This window comes from Quercus robur, chromosome 12, assembly GCF_932294415.1.
Source record: "Quercus robur chromosome 12, dhQueRobu3.1, whole genome shotgun sequence".
In the NCBI taxonomy this organism is placed as follows: domain Eukaryota; kingdom Viridiplantae; phylum Streptophyta; class Magnoliopsida; order Fagales; family Fagaceae; genus Quercus; species Quercus robur.
The window spans coordinates 41,544,530-41,566,151 of NC_065545.1; the positions used below are offsets into that span (position 1 = coordinate 41,544,530).

At 33.5% G+C, this 21,622-nt stretch overlaps 2 protein-coding genes across 2 annotated transcripts; both read right to left on the minus strand.

Annotated features, from left to right (window-relative positions):
* Positions 1-8,673: 8,673 nt before the first annotated feature.
* LOC126709733 (F-box/kelch-repeat protein SKIP25-like) lies at positions 8,674-9,996 on the minus strand. The gene has a single exon (XM_050410067.1). The coding sequence runs from the start codon at positions 9,932-9,934 to the stop codon at positions 8,774-8,776; it is 1,161 nt and encodes a 386-aa protein (XP_050266024.1). The 5' UTR covers positions 9,935-9,996; the 3' UTR covers positions 8,674-8,773.
* A 4,019-nt stretch (positions 9,997-14,015) lies between these two features.
* On the minus strand, positions 14,016-15,488 carry LOC126709732 (F-box/kelch-repeat protein SKIP25-like). Its single transcript, XM_050410066.1, has one exon. It carries the CDS (start codon positions 15,398-15,400, stop codon positions 14,240-14,242), a length of 1,161 nt encoding a protein of 386 aa, XP_050266023.1. The 5' UTR covers positions 15,401-15,488; the 3' UTR covers positions 14,016-14,239.
* Between the last annotated feature and the right edge of the window lie 6,134 nt (positions 15,489-21,622).

Genomic DNA, 21,622 nt, shown 5'->3' on the forward strand with positions numbered 1-21,622 from the left:
TTGGTTTTTTATATAAATAATATTTGATTTTTTTTCTTAGGCAATATGCATTTTTCATGTAACTTAAAATAATTTTTTTAAACAATTTATATTATATCTCCTTTTAGTTGTATTTTTGAAAAATTATTTTATAATCTATATTATTTGGTTTTTACTAACAACTTGGGCTTACAAGATATGCATTTGTCGTATAACTTAAAGTAATTTTTGAAAATTATAATTAGTTTTTTTTTAAGTTATTATTATTATTTATTAAAATAATTTAGTTTTAATTATTTTTAAAATTTTTCTTTCTTACTTATAAATCTTCATTAAACCTAGCATCGCAAAGGAATAATACTAGTGTTATTGAAAAAGTTTGAAGCTTATATGAGTATTTGGCACCCAATATTTCAAAAATATGATATTTATGAGTCCCCTTCCAATGTGGTTCTTTTTCTATTCTCGCTATTTCTCACTTTGGTGATCTCATATGGAAGCGATGATAGTATTGGTCTTAGAGTACTCTATCTCTCTCCTTACGAATTTTTCTGTATTTAGTGAGTTCGTAGTGTCCCCTTCCCTTTGTTTGGTTGTTACCAAACTTAATACGAACGTTTACAATACCAAAATAAATTGGTATTTTTAATTTTTCTAACCACTCATTTTGTCATGTTATGTTGTTTCTATGTATTCTCAAAGAATTTGATTTAAATTTCTATTTGAATTTGTTGGGTTTGTGAATTTGAAAATAGTTTTGTTATTTTAAATTCATAGTTGTTGATCTCTAAAGTCTCTAAAGCCTAACCATGTTTGTCACCTCATCCTCACTTCCTGAGCATTAAACTTCCTATGAACGGGTTCAAGTTTTTAGTCTTTTAAGATTTAAACTTATTGGGAGTTATATACAAGTACTCTCCAAGTTTCCATGTCTCCCTCACTAGAAATCCCATAAAGATTGCTTCACAAAATTCAGATTTGTTTTCACAGCTAAGTCAGATCTCTCATTTAAATCGTGGAAAAATTTTAAATGCAAACTTTTTTATGGACTATTTTGTCTTACTCTACTCAAACATTTGTAGAAGTGATTCACTTGGTTTGTGTTAGCCTGGAAGTGACCAGTGTAAATCTGTTTAGGAGTTATGGAACTCCGTCATGTCATCTTATGAGGATGGATATGTTGATGTTAATCATGATTTCACCTTTTTTTTTCCTTATTAATATATCCATCCTCATAAGGTGACATGACGGAGCTTAACTCCTTAAAATATTTCCTATTATTCATTTTCACATTGACACAAGCCATGTGACTCATTTCTGCAAATGTTTCAGTTGCAAGACATAATAATCCATGATAGAGATTGCATTTAACAATTTTCCATGTTATGCATGAGAGAAAGAGATATCTAACTTACTTATGAAAAAATTTTTGAATTTTATGATGCAATCTCTCTGAGATTTCTAAAGAGGGAGATACAGAAACCCAAAAAGAACTTGCATAACTCCCAAGTTTAAACCTTGAGAGACCAAAAACTTAAACACGTTCGCAGGAAGCTGAATGCCTGGAAAGTGGGGATGTGGTGACAAACATGGCTGGGCTTCCGAGATTGACACCTTTGAATTTAAAATGATGAAATTATTTTCAAATTCACAAACAACCCCAACAAAACCCAATAGAAATGTAAATAAAATTCCCTTAGAATACATTGAAGCAACATAACATGACAAAATGAATAAAGGTTCATTAAAGAATACGCACGGGTGTTTGTATTGAAAAGTTGAGAATTTTGTTTTAGGAGCCAATCATTTCAATTAAAAATAAGGGGAGAAAAGTTTTCATGTCTCTCAAGTAAAAGGCTTTAAATTAAAAAAAAGTAAAAATACCAATTTATGAGTAACTCTAGTACTTCACAATTTTTCACAATTTTGTCACGTGGTGACTCATGAGTGGTGAAATCATGGACCCACCATTTTATTTTTACCACTTACATCTCATCACGTAGCAAAGTTGTAGTAAAATTGTGAAAATTGGTGTGGTGTTAGACTTACTCCCAATTTATTTTGGTATTGTAAACTTTCCTATCAAGTGTTGTTGGCAACCAAAAGGAGGGGCACTACTAAATCACCGAACACGGAGAGCAGTACTATCATTGCTTCCATATGAGATCACCAAATAGAGAGAAGAGAAAAAGAAAAGCACTGGAAGAGGAACTTATATATAAAATATTTGACATATGGGGTGTCAATTACTCATATATAGAAGTTTAAGAATATTTCAATAACACTAGTATTTGGAAGGTTTGTTGTTACAATGTTTGGTGATTAATCTCATATGCATAAGAGTAGAAGTTTAAGAAAGAAATGAAAGAAAGAAAAAAACTAGCTTTGAATGTCCGCTTTCTTCTCACAATGCTATGCGACTTTGAAGTTTGTCTTTTTGTTTGGGTCTGTTTTGTTTTTGTTTTTCTTATTTTTGTACGTAAATTACATTTCAGTCTCTCAACAATGATGTTAGTGCAACTTACACTTGGGCCCTTCAAGTTGTAGAACCCAAATGTCCCCCCCAATTATATGGTCCTTATAACACTTGTTCTCCCATGTGTTAATCAACCCCCAAGTGTTGAATCGAGATAACTACATGGAAGAAAGCAGAAATTGGAACAGGCATACAAAGGGTCATAAATTTGTCTGTTATATGAGTACCTTCAAGGGATTGCTATTGTCATTTTTAGGTAATATTATCATGGTTTCCTTGTCTCTTACACCTATATTGTTCACAAGTTTATTCATGAACAATTATTTATACTTGGACTTGGCTTATTCAACAAACAAGCCTAAAATTAAAGCTTAAATTTAGCTTTTTTTCGAGTTTATTTATTGAGCCAAGGTTGAGCTATTTATGAACAGCTTGGTTCATTTACAACCCTAAGTCCATGTTTAGAGTCATACTTTCACATAAAATAATATCATGGGGTTTATGTTGCACTAAAAATGTAAAAACCCTAGGAGATCAAGTGTTGCATAATTAATAGTTTACATATAAAACAATACAAAAATGATTTTAGTGTTATATTCAACACTTCAAAGGGTTCCGTACGTATGTTGTGCTACACAATGGGATTGATGTATCTTTTGCTATTTTTTTTAAAGATAAATTACATCAATCTCCCTTGAGGTTTCACAATATGACACTCCCCCCATTCTCCAAACGTTTCAAGAAATAACATTACTATCTTTGAGGTTTTATAAATGTCTCTCTCACATCGTTATATCTGTAACATAATATTATTTTATTTTTTTATTAAAAAAATCACTACACATTTATACAAGACCGTAGAGGGGTGGAGAATGTCATTCATCCACAAGCTTCACCATCAAGGGAGAAGTGTCATTTATTCTATAGTTTGGGTATGATTTCTTTTTTTATTTTTAAATGAAATATTCCATTAGAAAAGTAACAGTTTGAAAGGCACTAGCTTATATGTTGTATATATATAAATCCCAAGTGGCGGAGTGTTATTTTTTAAAACATTTAGGGAGTATTGTTTCATGCAATCTCAAAGGAAGTTGGTATAATTTACCCTATTTTTTTTATTACTTGTTATCATGTTTAAATCTCTCTCTTCCTTTTTTTTAAAAGAGATGAGTGAAAACAAAGTGATTAGTATTATTCCTATTAGAAATATGTGGTTAAATAATTACATTTACTATATTCCAATAACTTAAACTCTTGGTAGAATCGGTAATTTAAGTTTTTTAGAGAATTGGTAATTTAACATGGTATCAGAGTAATTTAACTTCTTATCATGTTTAAATCTCTCTCTTCCCTTTTTTTTAAAGAGATGAGTGAAAACAAAGTGATTAGTATTATTCCTGTTAGAAATATGTGGTTAAATGATTACATTTACTATATTCTAATAACTTAACCTCTTGGTAGAATCGGTAATTTAAGTTTTTGGGAGAATTGGTAATTTAACATAGTATCAGAGTAGGAGATCTAACTTAATCTTTTGGGAGAATCGGTAATCTAACAATGTCTAATGTTCTACCATTAAATCCATTTTTTAAAGCTTACTGGAATTTTGCATTTTGCTAGACTTTATTATATCAATTTTATGAGTTTAACCATAGCACATTTTGACTTCCATTTCATACTATTTAAAAGTGTGGATACTTTTTAAAAAATGTGGATATATGTCTTTGCAAAATGTGGACATTGGGTAAACTAAGAGAAATTATTGTGTACTCTTAGAATACCATAAATGCGTACTTTTTTCTCTCACACAAATAATGAGTTCCACTAATTAAATTTATTGTGAGACCTACCATTTATGTGAGATAAGAAATACGTATTTATAATCCTCCGATGTAGTTAATAATTTTCCATAAACTAATGGACACACCAAAAAAAAAAAGTGTAAAGCAACAGTTAGCTTTAAACCACTATTTAATTATTATACATTAACATTATCCAAGTTCTAACTTTCGAGACATCTTATTCGAAAGGCATGTGAAGGGATACAAGTTCCAACATCAATTAATATCCTACCTATTTATATCCCAATTTTTTTTTTAAAATATTTTACCTGCATTTTGCCAAGTATGTACTTCTTCATAAACCGACAAATTTTCACTTTAAGCTTCCTCGATAATAAAAAAGAAAGAAGAAAAAAAATCAAAAGATAAAAACATTGGGCTTGTTTAGTATCATTTTAAATATATATTTTTAATTTTTAAATAATATTGTACATATTTTTATACATTTTTTTTATCTATGTGTATTTAAAAAAAAAATAAAAACTGTTATTTAAATACATATAATGAATGTCCCCCGTTCACACAAAATTCAAGAATTTTGTTTAACCAAAAAAGAAAAGAAAAAATTCAATTCATTTGTCTCTTTTGTAAGAGCATTGCTACAGAGTCATGGGTTCCCTTATACTCGTGCAAGGCCCATAGTTCGGTTACCTGGGTTGGATTTTTTTTGATATCAACAATCTACAAACACAAAAATCTTAATAAAAATATGTCAAATTGTTATGAAAAATAAAAACTAGTAAGAGCATGCTAATTCAACTGTTGTAAAAAAATATTGTGAAATTTTTTTATCCGTAACATTACTCTAGATTCTCTTCGTTTCACATAAAGCACTTTTTCCCCCATCTATTAGGTAACGTAAAATCTCTCCCACTCCACAACTTTTAGGCTATGGAAAAAGAAAAATGCTCGTAAAACAATATGTAGTGTGTGCAGAATAATTTACTAACATAGGCCCAGAGCATACTTTTAGCAAAACCCAATTTTTATTTATATCCATGGTAAAGGTTAGTTCTTTATTATTCGTAAGTGAGATTGTGAGAGGCTTGTTTCCGTTATCATGAATTGGGATTTTGATAAGTTTGTAATGATTTCGGCGTGAGGGATAGCAATTATTGGTGCAAAAGATGCCAGAAGGTCCAGAACAATACTTAAAATTCAGATCCAACTCTACCTCACAATATATATATATATATATAGTGATGTGCTTTCTATGACTCTCTACTTCTAGACATATACTTATGTCACTTATTTGCATTTTTATTGGTCACGTGCATAGTTTTTTTAAAAATGAACAAAAAACGGGGAAAAAAAAAAAAAAACAAAAACAAAAGTTTTTTTTTTGAGGGACAACAAAAACAAAAGTTAAACCCTATTTTAAAGTAGGTCTCAAATTTTTAATTTTGTCGGTTAAATTTTAAATATTTTTAAATGATTGCAATGTGAGGTCTCTATCCATCTTCTAGCTATAAGATAATGCTAATGTAGAGTTTGGTTCATGAAATCTAATAATTAATATGCCTCCTCCTCACATCTAGATTTTTGAAAATGTGATGATTGAGAATATCATTTCACAAAAGTGTAATGCTCTTGGAGTACCTAAGAAATTTCATGTCTACACATGGTTTGATAAGATTTCGTAGTTTGATTTACCCCTAAGAATCTTAGAGGAATTATTTATTCTTCCTAAAATATCCTTAGGTTTATTAATTCAAAGTCAAGTCCATTATGATTCCATTGTTTGGTTTACTGTGGTAATTTGGGACCTTCTGGGAGTATTTCGATCATGTATTAATTTTAGATTTTTTTATGGCATTTTGGACATTCCGAGGCCATTATGGAGGTTCTAAGGATATTTTGGTCATTTTGGAGGTTTTAGAGTTATTTTGGTCTTTTGTAGGTTTTAATGGTATTTTCGGCCATTTTTGAGGTTTTGATGGACCTTTTGGTCATTTTCTAGGTTTAGGAATTTTTTTTGGCAATTTTAGAGAATTCTAGGGAATTTTAATCATTTAGGAGGTTTTATAAGTATTTCAATCATTTTTGAAGTTTTCAAAGTATTTTGATAATTTTTTAGGTCTAGGGGTATTTCCATTATTTAAAGGTTTTCATGGGGTATTTTGGTCATTTTGGAAGTTTTTGTGGGGAGATTTGGTTATTTTTGAAGTAAAGGAAAAATGTTTTCATTTTACAACTAAACAAACATCAAAAAATATTTTTCATAGTATTCTCAGATATGTAACAAAATATTAGAAAAGCAAACATTTTCTTGAAAATATTTTACATCGGAAAATATTTCACAATGGAACAACCAGAGCCTAAATGGATCACATCGGAAAATACTTAGTCATTTTGTATTTATTCCCGATTTTTTATTGTTAGTTTGTTCTATTGTGCTATTTGGAGCTTTCACCCTTGTCTTACTTTGATTTGACTAGCCTTGTTCTATTCCCCGCATGAGCACATCCCAAGAGAGGAGCGTCATTCTTATTTCCCTATTTTGAACCATGTACCTTGTTTTATCTGTAAAATTAGGTTAAGTTACCTATGGTGTAATTTTTATTAATATTACATCATTTAATAACTTTTTACTGTTTCTCAAACAAAAGAAAACTTTTTATTAGTTTATATTTTGAGAAATCCCTGTTGAATTACATTTTATTTTTATGTATTCCATGTTTGCAAAATTTTGAGATGATTAGAGATTGGTAATTATTTCATTTATAAAATGTTTATATTTCAAATTTTGTGCTTTTAATTTATACACAAAATATAGGTACATTGATCAAATAGTAGATAGTATTTGATTAACATGAAACTATGCAATCTAATGATTCAATATTTTAAAAAATAATACAATTAAAATTTATTAAGTGATATAACATTAACAAGGGTAAAATCTAGGTACATTTGTTTAGGTGATGTACTTAGGTTTTCTAATTAAATTTAACCGTGTGGTCTTGGAAACTATAACTATAAAAAAGGAATTGCATTGGCTAATAGGCCAATAAACCACATGGTTGTGCTGCATTGGCCAATAAGACATATGGTTGATTGTAATTGGAGAATCTAAGGTAAAATACCTAATGAATTATACTTAAGTTTAAGACATATGGTTGATTGTAATTGGAGAATCTAAGGTAAAATACCTAATGAATTATACTTAAGTTTTGTCCTAATAATAATATGTAACATCACAGACACACGAAATCCCCCCCCCCCCCCCCACTCCTACACACATACACACACACAAAACCCCTAAAATTTTGGATGTAACAGTTAACTCTTTGTGGGTATTATTATATATGTATGTAAGCCGTTAAACAATCAGGAAAATAAACGGTGAGCTCTAGGGTGATGCCATATGTCCATATTTAGAGTAGGATTTTCACATAAAACAATATCAAGGGGGTTTACGTTGCATTCAATAATCCTAGGAGGTTAAGTGTTGCATAATTAACAGTTTATGTATAAAATAATACTAAAAATAGAGTTTAGTATTATGTTCAAAACTTCAAATGGTTTTGTATTTTATACAACACAATGAGGTTGGTGTATCTTTTGCTAATCTTTTTTAAAGGTAAATTGCATCAACCTCTCTTAACGTTTCACACAATTACAGTCCTCCTCCCCCCTTCTCCAAATGTTTCAAGAAATAATATTATCATCTTTAAGGTATTATAAGAGCACTAGCATTGGTGTAAACACCCCCAATTGCTATTTTACAACCTAAGCCACCCAAAATCCACTCCATTCGGGTTTGTAAACTTAAAAAAATTTGCAACCTATAAATAGTGAGAAATTCTAGTACCAACCAACCACAACAAATAGTGATGGTAGGTCCATGTGGGGGACACACCCCTCTACCAACCACAAATCGCCATATGGGCGAGTTGTGGGCAAAGTTGTGTAATTGGGTGTGGCACCAAAATTTTTCATAAATAGTAAGGTTGCATAGGTTGTAAAAAAAAAAAATTATTTTAATATAGAGTTGTGTGTGAAGAAAAAAGAGAGAGAATAATATTTTATATTATTTTATTAGGTTGTATGTAAAAATAAAAATTAAGATGTAAGATAAGTTATAAAATAAGTTAGTAAAATAGATAAAGTAGTGTTTAAAAATGTAAAATAATATATATATATATATATATATATATATTTTTTTTTTTGGCATCCCGGATGCTAATGATATTTCCATCACTAGTTAACGTTATCCTGAGTCCTGGCCGTCGGGACATCTACACTCAAAGGGCATGTGAAGGAATTCAAGTTCCAACATCAATTAATATCCTACCTAAATGCTGCCAAGTATATGCTTTTTCAGAAACCGACAAATTTTCACTATAAGATACACAAAAAATAAGGAAAAAAAAAATCTGAAGAAGAAGACATTGAATATAGTCGCAACGTACCTCTTTCACACAAAATTCAAGAATTTTCTTTAACAAAAAAACAAAAAGAAAATAAATAAAAAATATCATTCCATGGATGTAGAAGGTACTGCCGGAAAATCAAAATCTGGGCGACTCATCCTTGGCAAGATATGAACTCTCAAAGCTTCAAAACCGATAGGCAAATCCACCACCCACAATCTCCCAGGAGAGGCCAACACATCTACAACCACAATCCCATTTTCACCACAAACTACACACAGTTTTCCAGCAGCAGCAGCAGCAGCAGCCACATGTTGTGCCCCTCTGAGCTTCTCTGACTCCATAATCTCCTCCCACAAATCCTTCTCATGGTCATACTTTCTCAAAGCACCCTTGGCTTCATCCACCACATACATCACATCTTCATCCATGGCTGCCACTGGTCCTCTCCACCCATAAAGCATACCATCCGGCATCTCCTCCCACTCATCTTTATCAACACTGTAAACAATTCCTTCTTTTGCTTTCACATTCACCATACAAAGCTTCCCTCTCCACCCAACTGCATCGATTGCATCTCTACTATATCTTGCATCTTTAAGCCTGCTTTTCTTTTTCCACTCGCCATGATCCCACTTCTCCAACGAACGAGCAGTGTCGTTGGAGAAGTGGGATCCCACTCCACTCGCCACATAGACCGCGCCGCGCACTGCGCCTGCACCGCACCAGCGGCGCGGTGTGGCGAGTGGGGGTCCGAAGGACCATGTCTTGGAGAGCGGGTTGAAGATGAGAGGGTGAGAGAGTGCAGGTGCGAAATTATGAGTGGTGGCGGCGAGGAGAACGAGGTTCTGAGAGAAAGAGACCGATTGAATCGAGAAGTTTCGGGATATGAAAGATGGGTGGTGGAGAATGACACAAAGTGGCGGTGGTGGTGGAGGAAGGATGTCCCAAGTGGATGAGATGGGATCGAAGTTGAAGAATTCTATTGAATTGGAATTGGAATTTGAAGGCTGGGAATGATGTAAAAGAGCGTATAAAGAGAAGAAAGGAGGGAAGGAAGGTGAATAGATTAGGCGCCGCCATGAGTGGCACACAGAGTAAAGAAGAGAAGGGTTGACGAAAGAAAGGCAGAGTTGGGCTATGTGGTCAGGTAGTCCTGGTAGCGATGCCTCATCTTGTTGCTGGTGATTGTGGGGTGTGAACTTTCTAAGTTTGGTAGATGGAGCTGTGCAAGAATTAGTACTGGTATTGAAAGTATTGGCCATGGACTATGAGAGAATGGAGATTAGAGAGTTTGGGGAGAATGAGTGGGATTTTTTTTTAAAATAACTATAAAAGTCAAACTATTTTATTAGTTAGCCAAGGTTTGAAATTATTTTGATATTTAACAAATTGAGTGTTATACTCTCGATTTTTTGTTATAAATCGTGTACATCATACTCAATTTTCCAGTTGCGCTAGCAGTTAAGTTGGAGAATCTGTCTACGTAAGCTTGGAAATTGAGTCTAGACTCAGTTTTTATTCTTAGAAATCGAGTCTATTGGACTCGGTTTTCGTTTATGGAAATCCAGTCTACTGGACTTGAGTTTCTAGTCTAGTCCCACCAGTGCTTTTCACGCTCTCTTTCTGGTCACATAGATAACTCGAATGGAAATCGAGTCTATCGGACTCGATTTTCATGAATGGTCCCCAGCCCACCAAATGTGGCATGTTTTCCTCCTTACCCGTCTCACCTAGTCTCTTTAGTTCTCACACCCTCTCTTCACTCACTCACAACTTTCCTAAGCTCTTACACAAAACTCATCTCACACAACACTCACCTTAACAACACTCATCTCACAATGTTTTTACAATATTGGGAATATTTTTTGTTAGTTAATATTGTGATTATTTGCTATTTTTTTTAAAGAAAAAATTAGAACATATTAGGAAAATTTTTGTTCTTTTTTTGTTAGTATATTGTGATTAATTTATTTGTTAGTAGTGATTAATTTATTTGTTAGTATATTGTGATTAGTTTATTTGTTAGTATCATGTGATTGTTTGCTAGTTTTTAAAAAAAAAAAATAATATTATGATTAATTATTGGGTACTAAATATTGTTTTTTTTTGTTAGTGTAAATATTGTGATTAAATTATTTGCTAAGTTTTTTTAAAAAATTAATATTGTGATCAATTATTGGGAATATTTAGTAGCAAATATTGTGATTAATTATGTTATTACAACATATGGGAATATTTGTTTATTTTTTGTTAGTGTAAATATTAAGATTATATTTTCTAGGTTTTTTTTAAAAAAAGTTAATATTGTGATTAATTATTGGGAATATCTAGTATTGGGAATATTTAGTACCAAATATTGTGATTAATTATGTTATTACAACATATTGGGATTTTTTTTTTGTTAGTGTAAATATTGTGATTAATAATATGCTAGGTTTAAAAAAAAAATTAATATTGTGATTAATTATTGGGAATATTTAGTACTAAATATTGTAATCAATTGTTAGGAATAATTAGTACTTTTAGGTCTTTATCTTGGGTATGAAATGGATTATGAGTTTGATACCTAAGATAGTATTTGTAGCCTTTTTACCATAAATTATTTCAAGATATATTTGTTTAAGATTTGTAACAGAGATTTCAATGGATAACTAGTTGGTATAATATTTTTGTTCACCATAACTTATTTGAATGGGTTTTGAAAGTCATGCCTCTAGAATGATTTGGAATTTTAAAAGAATATGAAATTGGTAATGACTATTTTTGTATGTGACCTAAGGTGAGTATATGCAAATTTGGTTGAGATTAGTATTGTTGGCATTTCATATGCCAAGTTTTGTGATTGATGTTGATTGAGAGTTATAAATTTGTCACCAACACAATTGCACTTGATGATATATAGGTTGACAATGATCCATATAAATATTTACTACGGTGGACCCTTAGCAATGCCAACCCTTATAACATATTCCCATTTCAAGGTTCGAGTATCCAGTGCTACTATATGATGATATGCCGTAAGCTAAAGACCCTGAATGATTTGAAAATAAAAATTATGAAAGAGCTGCAAGTGAACCTTACTTTGCATGACATACATATTACTTTCCGTTCTCTATATGAAGTCTTCAATCAATGCATTAATTACAGATAAATTAGTTTTTAAAAATGCAAAATAATAATAGGCCAAGATGTAAAACTCACCCTCTAAGTTTCACAACTTTTCATATCAGTCCTTTAAGTTTGTATTTAGTCATTTCAGTCCTCTAAGTTTCAAAAAATTTCAATTCAATCTTCCGTTAAATAGTCATCCATTTTTCTGTTTACAACATGAAAATGACCCGTTTTGAACTAATTATAAATTTTAATTTAATTATTTATTTCTTAATTTAAATAAATAAAACCAAACGGGCCAAACCCCAAACGTCTCTACCCAGCTCTCATCAATGGCTTCCATACCCAGTAAGTCAACAGTGAAAATCCTAACAAAATTTATATAGATCCCAACCATTTCTAACTGTTCTTCTAAACTAGGTTGCAGGGACACGCCATTTTTGGCGTCGTGTCCGCGTCCGACACGTGTCGGACACTGGAATAGGGACGACGCGCCAGATTCTGGTGTCCGGCAGTGTCCCTTTTCTTTTTCTTTTTTTCGCTTCTCCGACACGGCTCCGACACGGCGCCGACGCGGCTCCGACACGGCGCCGACGCGGTTCCGACGCCTCCGACACGCCACCAGTGAAAAAAAAAAGAAAAAAATCACAGATTTTGACCGGAACTTACCAATGCCGTTGATTTTGTGATAACCCTAAAATAATATAGCAAGTTTAGAGTCTCTTAGACTGAAAGTTGAAACCACATTTCAAGATCTTCTTAATCCACCCTCCCTCTGTCGCTGCCGCTGCCGCTACCCTCTGTCCCTCGCCGGAGTTAGATCGGACCGATCGGCGAGCTCCGACGTCGACGCCGTGCCATCTGTCCTCTGTCCCTTCCGATCTCTCTCGGCGCGGACCGATCTCTTCTCTGTTCTCTCTGTCTTTTTTTTTTTTTCTTCTTCTTTCTTTCTTTCTTTCCGATGTTAACTTGAATCTACTGTTACTTAGACATAATATATAACGCGTTTTGCTTTTGCTTTTGCTTTTGTTTTTGTTTTGTATTATTTATTTATTTATTATTATTTTTTTTTTACTGCTGCTGTGGCGTGTGGCCTGTGTGCCCTCCGTCGTTTTTTTTTTTTAATATATATATATATATATTTTTTTTTTTAATATTAGTTATAACTTATAAATTTGTTTTTGTGTGTCCTGCTATAGTTTTATTTATTTATTAAAGTTAAATATTGTAGGTAATTTTACTAAAATGAATACTAAAAGTGCTTGAAGATTTTGTGTATTATTGTAGTATTTTGGGTGTTAGTTTACTTATTTGTAGTTCTTACATAATTTAAATTCTAAACATAAATGTATTTTGTCTAAAAATATTAAAAAATATGCCTAAATATAAAATTTAATTAATTATTTAACCGCCGTGTCCCCGCCGTGTCGTGTCCTTATTTTTCAAAAATTGTCGTATCCCCGTGTCCGTGTCCGTGCAACATAGCTTCTAAATACTCCCACCACTGTGTATTTTCACTCTCACACTTCGGAAACCAAAACCCAGAATTCCTTTTTCATTTTCACCACCATGGCTATGAATATTTTCGACCACAAAGTGAACCAAGACACACACCCATGACCTCTTCAAAGTCGCACTCAACTCCGACCAAATGAAAACCTTCGTCACCCATACTCCCCACATAGTCGACTCCTAGCTCTCCAACATCTACCGCATCTACTGCCGCTGTCTCCACCGCCTCATCATTGGCCTCCAAACCCCGATTCACCAAAGCTATTCTGTTAATTTGTTTTACAATCGTCCTCTCACCTTCCTATGACTTCTTGGTTGTCATCCCCTTCTCTCCCCTCTCGATGGAAAAACTTTGGGGTTTGGTTTTATTTTTAATTTTTGGTTTTTTATTAATTAATTTTTTAAAAAAATTAAGAAATAAATAAATAAAATTTAAAATCAATCCAAAACAATGTCATTTTGGGGTGTTAACGCAAAAATGGATGACTGTTTAACGGAATGACTAAATTGAGAAGTTTTAAAACTTAAAGGATAACCGAATACAAATTTAGAGGACTGAAATGAAAAATAATAAAACTTAAAAGGATGAGTTTTACATTTTGGACATAATAATAAATTTTTTTTTTCTTTTTTTTGACATCCCGGATACTAATGATATTTCCATCACTAGTTAACGTTATCCTGAGTCCTGGCCGTCGGGACATCTTTACTCAAAGGGTATGGGAAGGAATTCAAGTTCCAACATCAATTAATATCCTACCCAAATGCTGCCAAGTATATGCTTTTTCAGAAACCGACGAATTTTCACTTTAAGATACACAAAAAATAAGGAAAAAAAAAAATCAGAAGAAGAAGACATTGAATCTAGTCGCAACGTACCTCATTCACACAAAATTCAAGAATTTTCTTTAACAAAAAAACAAAAAGAAAATAAATAAAAAATATCATTCCATGGATGTAGAAGGTACTGCCGGAAAATCAAAATCTGGGCGACTCATCCTTGGCAAGATATGAACTCTCAAAGCTTCAAAACCGATAGGCAAATCCACCACCCACAATCTCCCAGGAGAGGCCAACACATCTACAACCACAATCCCATTTTCACCACAAACTACACACAGTTTTCCAGCAGCAGCTGCTACATGTTGTGCGCCTCTGAGCTTCTCTGACTCCATAATCTCCTCCCACAAATCCTTCTCATGGTCATACTTTCTCAAAGCACCCTTGGCTTCATCCACCACATACATCACATCTTCATCCATGGCTGCCACTGGTCCTCTCCACCCATAAAGCATGCCTTCGGGCATCTCCTCCCACTCATCTTTATCAACATTGTAAACAATTCCTTCTTTTGCTTTCACATTCACCATACAAAGCTTCCCTCTCCACCCAACTGCATCGATTGCATCTCTACTATATCTTGCATCTTTAAGCCTGCTCTTCTTTTTCCACTCGCCATGGTGCGCATGATCCCACTTCTCCAATGAACGAGCAGTGTCGTTGGAGAAGTGGGATCCCACTCCACTCGCCACATATACCGCGCCGCGCACTGCGCCTGCACTGCACCAGCGGCGCGGCGTGGCGAGTGGGGGTCCGAAGGACCATGTCTTGGAGAGCGGGTTGAAGATGAGAGGGTGAGAGAGTGCAGGTGCGAAATTATGAGTGGTGGCGGCGAGGAGAACGAGGTTCTGAGAGAAAGAGACCGATTGAATCGAGAAGTTTCGGGATATGAAAGATGGGTGGTGGAGAATGACACAAAGTGGCGGTGGTGGTGGAGAAAGGAGGTCCCAAGTGGATGAGATGGGATCGAAGTTGAAGAATTCTATTGAATTGGAATTGGAATTTGAAGGCTGGGAATGATGTAAAAGAGCGTATAAAGAGAAGAAAGGAGGGAAGGAAGGTGAATAGATTAGGCGCCGCCATGAGTGGCACACAGAGTAAAGAAGAGAAGGGCTAACGAAAGAAATGCAGAGTTGGGCTATGTGGTCAGGTAGCCCTGGTAGCGATGCCTCATCTTCTTGCTGATGATTGTGGGGTGTGAACTTTTTAAGTTTGGTAGATGGAGCTGTGCAAGAATTAGTACTGGTATTGAAAGTATTGGCCATGGACTATGGGAGAATGGTGATTAGAGGGTTTGGGGAGAAAGAGAGCGGTGGTGGGGTTTTGTTTTGTCTTTTAAAAGGCTTGCAAATTGCCAAGTTGGATTGAAGCATTTATGGTTATGGACTGGGGTCTGCTGTCTTTCTCTGCTTTTCATTTTTAAAATAATATTAAAAAATAGAAGTCTATCATTGCCATTGGCGGTGAAATCACAAGTGCCAACTAACAATATCAGGCCAGAAATAAAAATGAGCTTAAGGGGTTGTTTAGATACGCTTATATATTATTTATTGAAAATTTATTACTAAAAATATTATAATAAAATAATTTTTAAACTATAAATAGTGTCGGAGATTCAGGATTTACTGTTTATTGCTATGTTTTCAGTACTTAGTTGATTTGTGAACAATACCATGAGACCTAGCAAAAAATTGCAAAACGCAAAATCATTGCTAGGCAAACTCACACTAAATCTTCTTACACAATCAACATTGCGTGTCTGGTACACATGATAATTTATTTATTTTTGGGTACACATGGTAATGTGGTATGTAATTATATCACCCCTCTAAATATTATAGGCGTAAATGCACTTTTAGTCCTTACATTTTGACGTTTTTCTATTTTAGTCCCTACATTTTATTTTTTCCACTTTTAGTCCCTAAAATCAATTAACGCGTTCCATTTTGGTCATTTCCGTTAGCCCACTACCGGAATTTGCTTAGGTGGCAGCCGTAGGGATTAAAATAATAATTAAAATGCCACATCACCAATGACATATCAGCATAAAAATTTTAAAAATTAATTTATTAATTTTAACAAAATTAAAAAACATAAAAACAAAATTTAAAACATAAAAATACATCAGAAAATCAAACCAAGAACATCTGTCATCAGCCATCAACTTACAACCCAGAAAATCATCTTCTCTCACTCTTCTTTCTTCTTTATTCTTTCTTGGACTCTCTCTCTCAATTTTTTGGCAGTGGATTGGAGGGGCTGTGGATCAGTGGGTCTTGTGATTTGGGTGTACTGGGTTAAGATTTTGGCCAGTGGGTTAAGATTTTGGTTAGTGGGTTGCGATTTGGGTTTCGATGGTGGTGGCTGGCCGATTTGGGTGGTAGTTGGGTTGGTGATTTTCGGTTTGCGATCTGGGTTTTAGAGTGTTGGTCTTGTGTTTCAGTGGTTGCGATCTGGGTTGGTGGTTTTCGGTTTGCTTGTCGTTTGCATGTATTTTGCTCGTCGTTTGCTCGCTATTGGTTTGTCGTGGGTTTGCTCGCCGTGGGTCTGGGTTTTATTTGTTGTGGGTTTGGGTTTTGCTTGGTAGACCATGGGTTGCTTTTTCAGAAACTGCCAACCAAACCCAGAAACCGCCACCACACCACCGCCACACAACCCACCTCTACCATATCCAAACCCAGAAACTGCCACCATGCCACCGCCACACAAGCCACCTCTACCATATGACCCACACATCCCAAAACTTCCACCACACAACCCACACGACCCATAACCTCCACAACCCGCCGATCTCCACCATGCCGACGCTGATCTGCACGCCCTATAGAAATCCTAAACGCCGATCTCCACTACTGCAAAGGCAGATCTCCACGCCTCAAAAGTCGATCTTCAAACAACCAAACCCTAAACACCAATCTCGACACCATCCGCTGATTTGTAATGAGAGAGAGAAGGAAGAGAGAGAAGAGAAATAATAAGAGTGGGTGGTGGCTTGCAGTGGACTATGACAGTGGGTCCAGCCATGGGTGGCTCTAGTGATGGTGTTCATGACCATGGGTTTCAGCCTTGAAGAGAATGGGTTTGAAGAGAAGAGAGAGCAACATGAGAGAGAGAGAGAGAGCAGATGAGAGAATGAAGAGAGAGAAAAAAAGTCACCACAATTCTGGGTTTTTTGTGTGTTTGATTCAAATTGATGTATTTTTATGTTTTAAATTTTGTTTTTATGTTTTTAAATTTTTTTAAAATTAACAAATTAATTTTTTAAATTTATATGCTGAAGTGTCATGGTGATGTGGCATTTTAATTATTATTTTAATCCCTCCGGCTGCCACCTAAGCAAATTCCGGTAGTGGGCTAACGGAAAGGACCAAAATGGAACGCATTAATTGATTTTAGGGACTAAAAGTGGAAAAAATAAAATGTAGGGACTAAAATGGAAAAACGTCAAAATGTAGGGACTAAAAGTGCATTTACGCCAATATTATATCTACCTTATATATTCTTTGTTGATATATATGGACATGATAAGTCTATTACTGTAGCAATTTTCATAACTTTGTTTACAACTCACTTACGTGATAAATTGTAAGTGATAGAAAAAAAAAAATGGTAGAACCATGTGAGTCCACAGTTTCAACACTCACAAATCGTCACGTGTACAAGTTGTGGAAATAATTGTGATACCTGACTTACTCATATGATAGAATTTAAATCTATAATGTCCAATTCATGATAAATAACTTATATTTATCTCGTTTCTAAGCTATGGAAATATTTATGGTTGGACCAAATACATGAGATTGAATTATATAGTGGGTGAAAGTTAGCTCAACTGGTAAAGTGTTTGATAGTTGAACAAGAGATTGGAGGATCAATCCCCGCCTACACTCAAAATCGATTGGTGTCTTAGTTTGATAATAAAAAACTATCACTAGAAATGGACGTCATAGGTTGAAACTCTCTAAAAAAAAAAAAAAGTTGTTCGGCCAAGATCGAGTTCGGGCAGACATCCAAAAAAGTTAATGGCCCAACCCATAATGTATGAAAGGCCCATAACGAGGTTATCACGTGAGCAACCATGCTAGGGTCCAAACAAATCACTTTTGTTCTCCAAGGAGGGGAAGTAACGTCAAGGAGAAATAATGTCTTGGGGAGTCCACTGTCCGAGCAAGGGCCTCGATGCATGGTTCAAATTACAAATGAATCATCACAATGGTAGAGTTAGGAGGACCCACTTCTTGGTACGAGATTAGACATGTTGGAACAGTACTCTAGACTCAAGGGGCCACCCAAATCCTGTAGGTGGTGAGGCCCATGCACAAGCAGAATATTCCCATCATTATCGACCCACTAATGGAAGAGTAGAAAATGAACAAAATTTGAAAGGAGAGGGGTTTGATAATTTGGGGGGAAAGAAACACGAGAGAACGAGAGTACAACATAGAATTTTTTGGGTGAAGGTAAACTGGATAGGAACACTAGTAAGGTACCTCAACCATTGGAGAATCTCCTTGAATGGCCTAATAGATAGTCCCAAACCACCATACAATAGTCTCTAATCATCAGCCACCTACCTAATCCTTTATGGGACCTCCCATGTGAGCTATATTCCTAATTATATACAAATTAATTGTGATCCAAGCCCAAATATTGCTACGTAATTGGACCCGACCCCCACAATCTTCATTTCACATAAAAGCTAACTCCCTCTCTCTCTCTCTCTCTCTCTATTAGGTAATGTAAAAATCTCTTCCACTCCACAACTTTTAGGCTATAAAAAAAATATGCACGTAAAACAATATTCTATGCAGAATGATTTATATTTATAACCGTGGGAAAGGTTAGTTCTTTATTATTGATCAGTGAGAATTGTTTCCACTGTCATGAATTGGGATTTTGATAAGTTTGTAATGAATTTGGCATGAGGGAGAGCAATGATTGATGCAAAGATGCCATAAGGCCCAGATCAATACTAAAATCAGATCCTGTTTATCCCAAAAAAAACTTAAATCAGATCCAACTCCACTTCACAATATATATACACACACCAGAAATGTGAAGACATGCTAGTGATGTTCTTTTTATGACTTTCTACTTCTAGACATATACTTTTGTAGTAATTTATTTGCATTCTTTATCGGTCACGTACATAGTTATAAAAATTAAAAAAAAAAAAAAAAAAACAAAAGTTAAACCCTATTTTAAATTGGCTCTTAAATTTTTAATTTTGTCAATTAAGTTTTTAATATTTTTAAACGATTGCAATATGTGGTCTCCATACACCTTTAGTATGTTAATGGCAACGTAGAGTTTGATTGTACCTCCCAAGTCCCAACATCTAGATTCTTGAAAACAAGATGCCTGAGAATTTGATTTCATATAAGTGTAAGTGTGTAACTATATTTACACATGATTTGATTAAGAATTTGATAAAATTTTATTGTTTGGTTTACTTCTAACAATCAATTAGAGGAATTATTTATTTTTCCCAAAATATTCTTAGATTTATTAATTCCATGCCAAGTCTATTACCCATAACTTTTTGTGTTTTTCTACTAATAGAAACATAATATGAACCATGAATTAAGTCAACTCTACTTAAGGAATAACCTAAGATTGTCAAACAACTTTATTATCTTAAAAAACAAACAACTCTAATTAGAAGATAAAAATCAAAGTAATAGATAATCCCTAAAGGTGAATGTTGATGCAGTTGATCCAATTGTCAATAAACACCTACACAGAGGACTGAAATGACACCAGAGGATCGTCAGATTGTTCCAACAGGGGACTCATCATCATCAATACTTAAGTTAGCAAAAATTAGGATTAAATTATGAACTCACGTAGTGGTGTGAGGATCCTTTTTTTTTTTTTTTTTGGCTAATTTAGGTTTAGGAAAATCTTAGGAGAATGTGTTAAGTGTGCAAGTGTGTGGAGTTGACACTTATTTTATTGTGGAAAAAATAAGAAAATTAAACTTTCATAAATATGTCTCTTTATTGAATAATGGAAAGAATTACATTCAAAAATAAAGCCAAGACTAAGAATTAAGGGGACGGAAGTATAAATAAAAAATAATAATAATAAAACATAGTATAAAAAAAATCATTATGAAACTCCAAATAAGCATCCATTTTCCTCTTTAAAAAAAAAAATCATTTAGTATTAACAAAACATTAACGAAGACAAAGATACAAAATTATTGTTTTTTAATACATTATACAATGTGATTATTTATGAAAATGGAACTCAATGTGTGTCTACTATTGGGTTTTTTTTTTTTTTAATTATTTTATTTATGCATGCGTTTATTACTGGATAAGGACAAAAATATTTTGTTAAAATCTTTTAAATGTTCAGGTTGTTTGTTTTGAATAAAATTAGTTAAATGAGCTTAATTATTTTTAGTTTTGCTATTCGTCATTTTTGTTGTTGGGCTAATTTTTTTAAGCTTGTTAATTATGTTCTAGATTTTAGATCTATAACTTTTTTTTATGGCCTTTAAAAGGATCAATACTATTGTTAAAGGGGACTACGAATAATTTTATTGAACAAATTGCTAAAGTCAGTACATAAATATATACTAGTATTTAAAAAAAAAAAAAAAAAATTTGTGGGGTGTGGGGAGAGCCCGAGAATAGCTCGTCCATGATTACATCAATCTCTCCCCCTTTTGGGCATGGGTATTGTATGCTTTACACCATGTTTGGCTTGGAAGAGAAAAGAAAATAAAACGAAAGGGAAATAAATGCTTGCATATGAAATGTAATGAAAGAATAATTATAATAAATTATTTTTCCCTTTTATCCCTATTAATTATAAGCTTATATATTATGAGTCTATAAAACTAGTTTTACATAAGGGGTAACATTTTCCTTTATTATTTTTAAAAAATTAGATGGAAGTTCAACTAACATTTATTTGTGTTTTTAACAGTGGCGTTTAAGATTTAAATATTTTTATTTCATCTGTCATTTTTTTTTTTTTTTTAAATTTAACAAAATATGAAAGATGTGGTGGGTCCCTTAGTAACTCTCTCAAATTTCTTTTTTCTCCTCTCTTCCACTGTATCCATTCTAAGGATTTTACATCATTTTTTCTTCCATCCCTTTTTTTTGTTTTCCCTTTCCTATCCACCAAAAGGAGCATTACACTATGTTTGGTTGGGAGAAAATGTGAATGGAAAACACATGTTTTCCGTTGTTTAATTCATAATGAAAAGTGAGAAGAAAAAGGTGGGTCCAAAATTTTCTATTCTAGCCCACTAAAATTTGATCTCTTCAAATGAATAGCTTAAGTCAAATGAGTCAACTACCATTTTTCTTACCTTTGGGTTGCTTAATTTATTTATTTATTTTTTTAATGGGCATGAATTTTTTTTTTTTTTTTTTGGTTGAATAAATTGTGTATGACTGCTGTTTGTTTTAAACTGGAGATGATTGAGCTTTGCTTTAAACGGGGCAAATTTTCTTTTCTTTTCTTTT

Coding starts and splice junctions, on each gene's coding strand:
- LOC126709733 (XM_050410067.1), bottom strand. CDS start 9,934: ATGGCCAATACTTTCAATACCAGTACTAATTCTTGCACAGCTCCATCT.
- LOC126709732 (XM_050410066.1), bottom strand. CDS start 15,400: ATGGCCAATACTTTCAATACCAGTACTAATTCTTGCACAGCTCCATCT.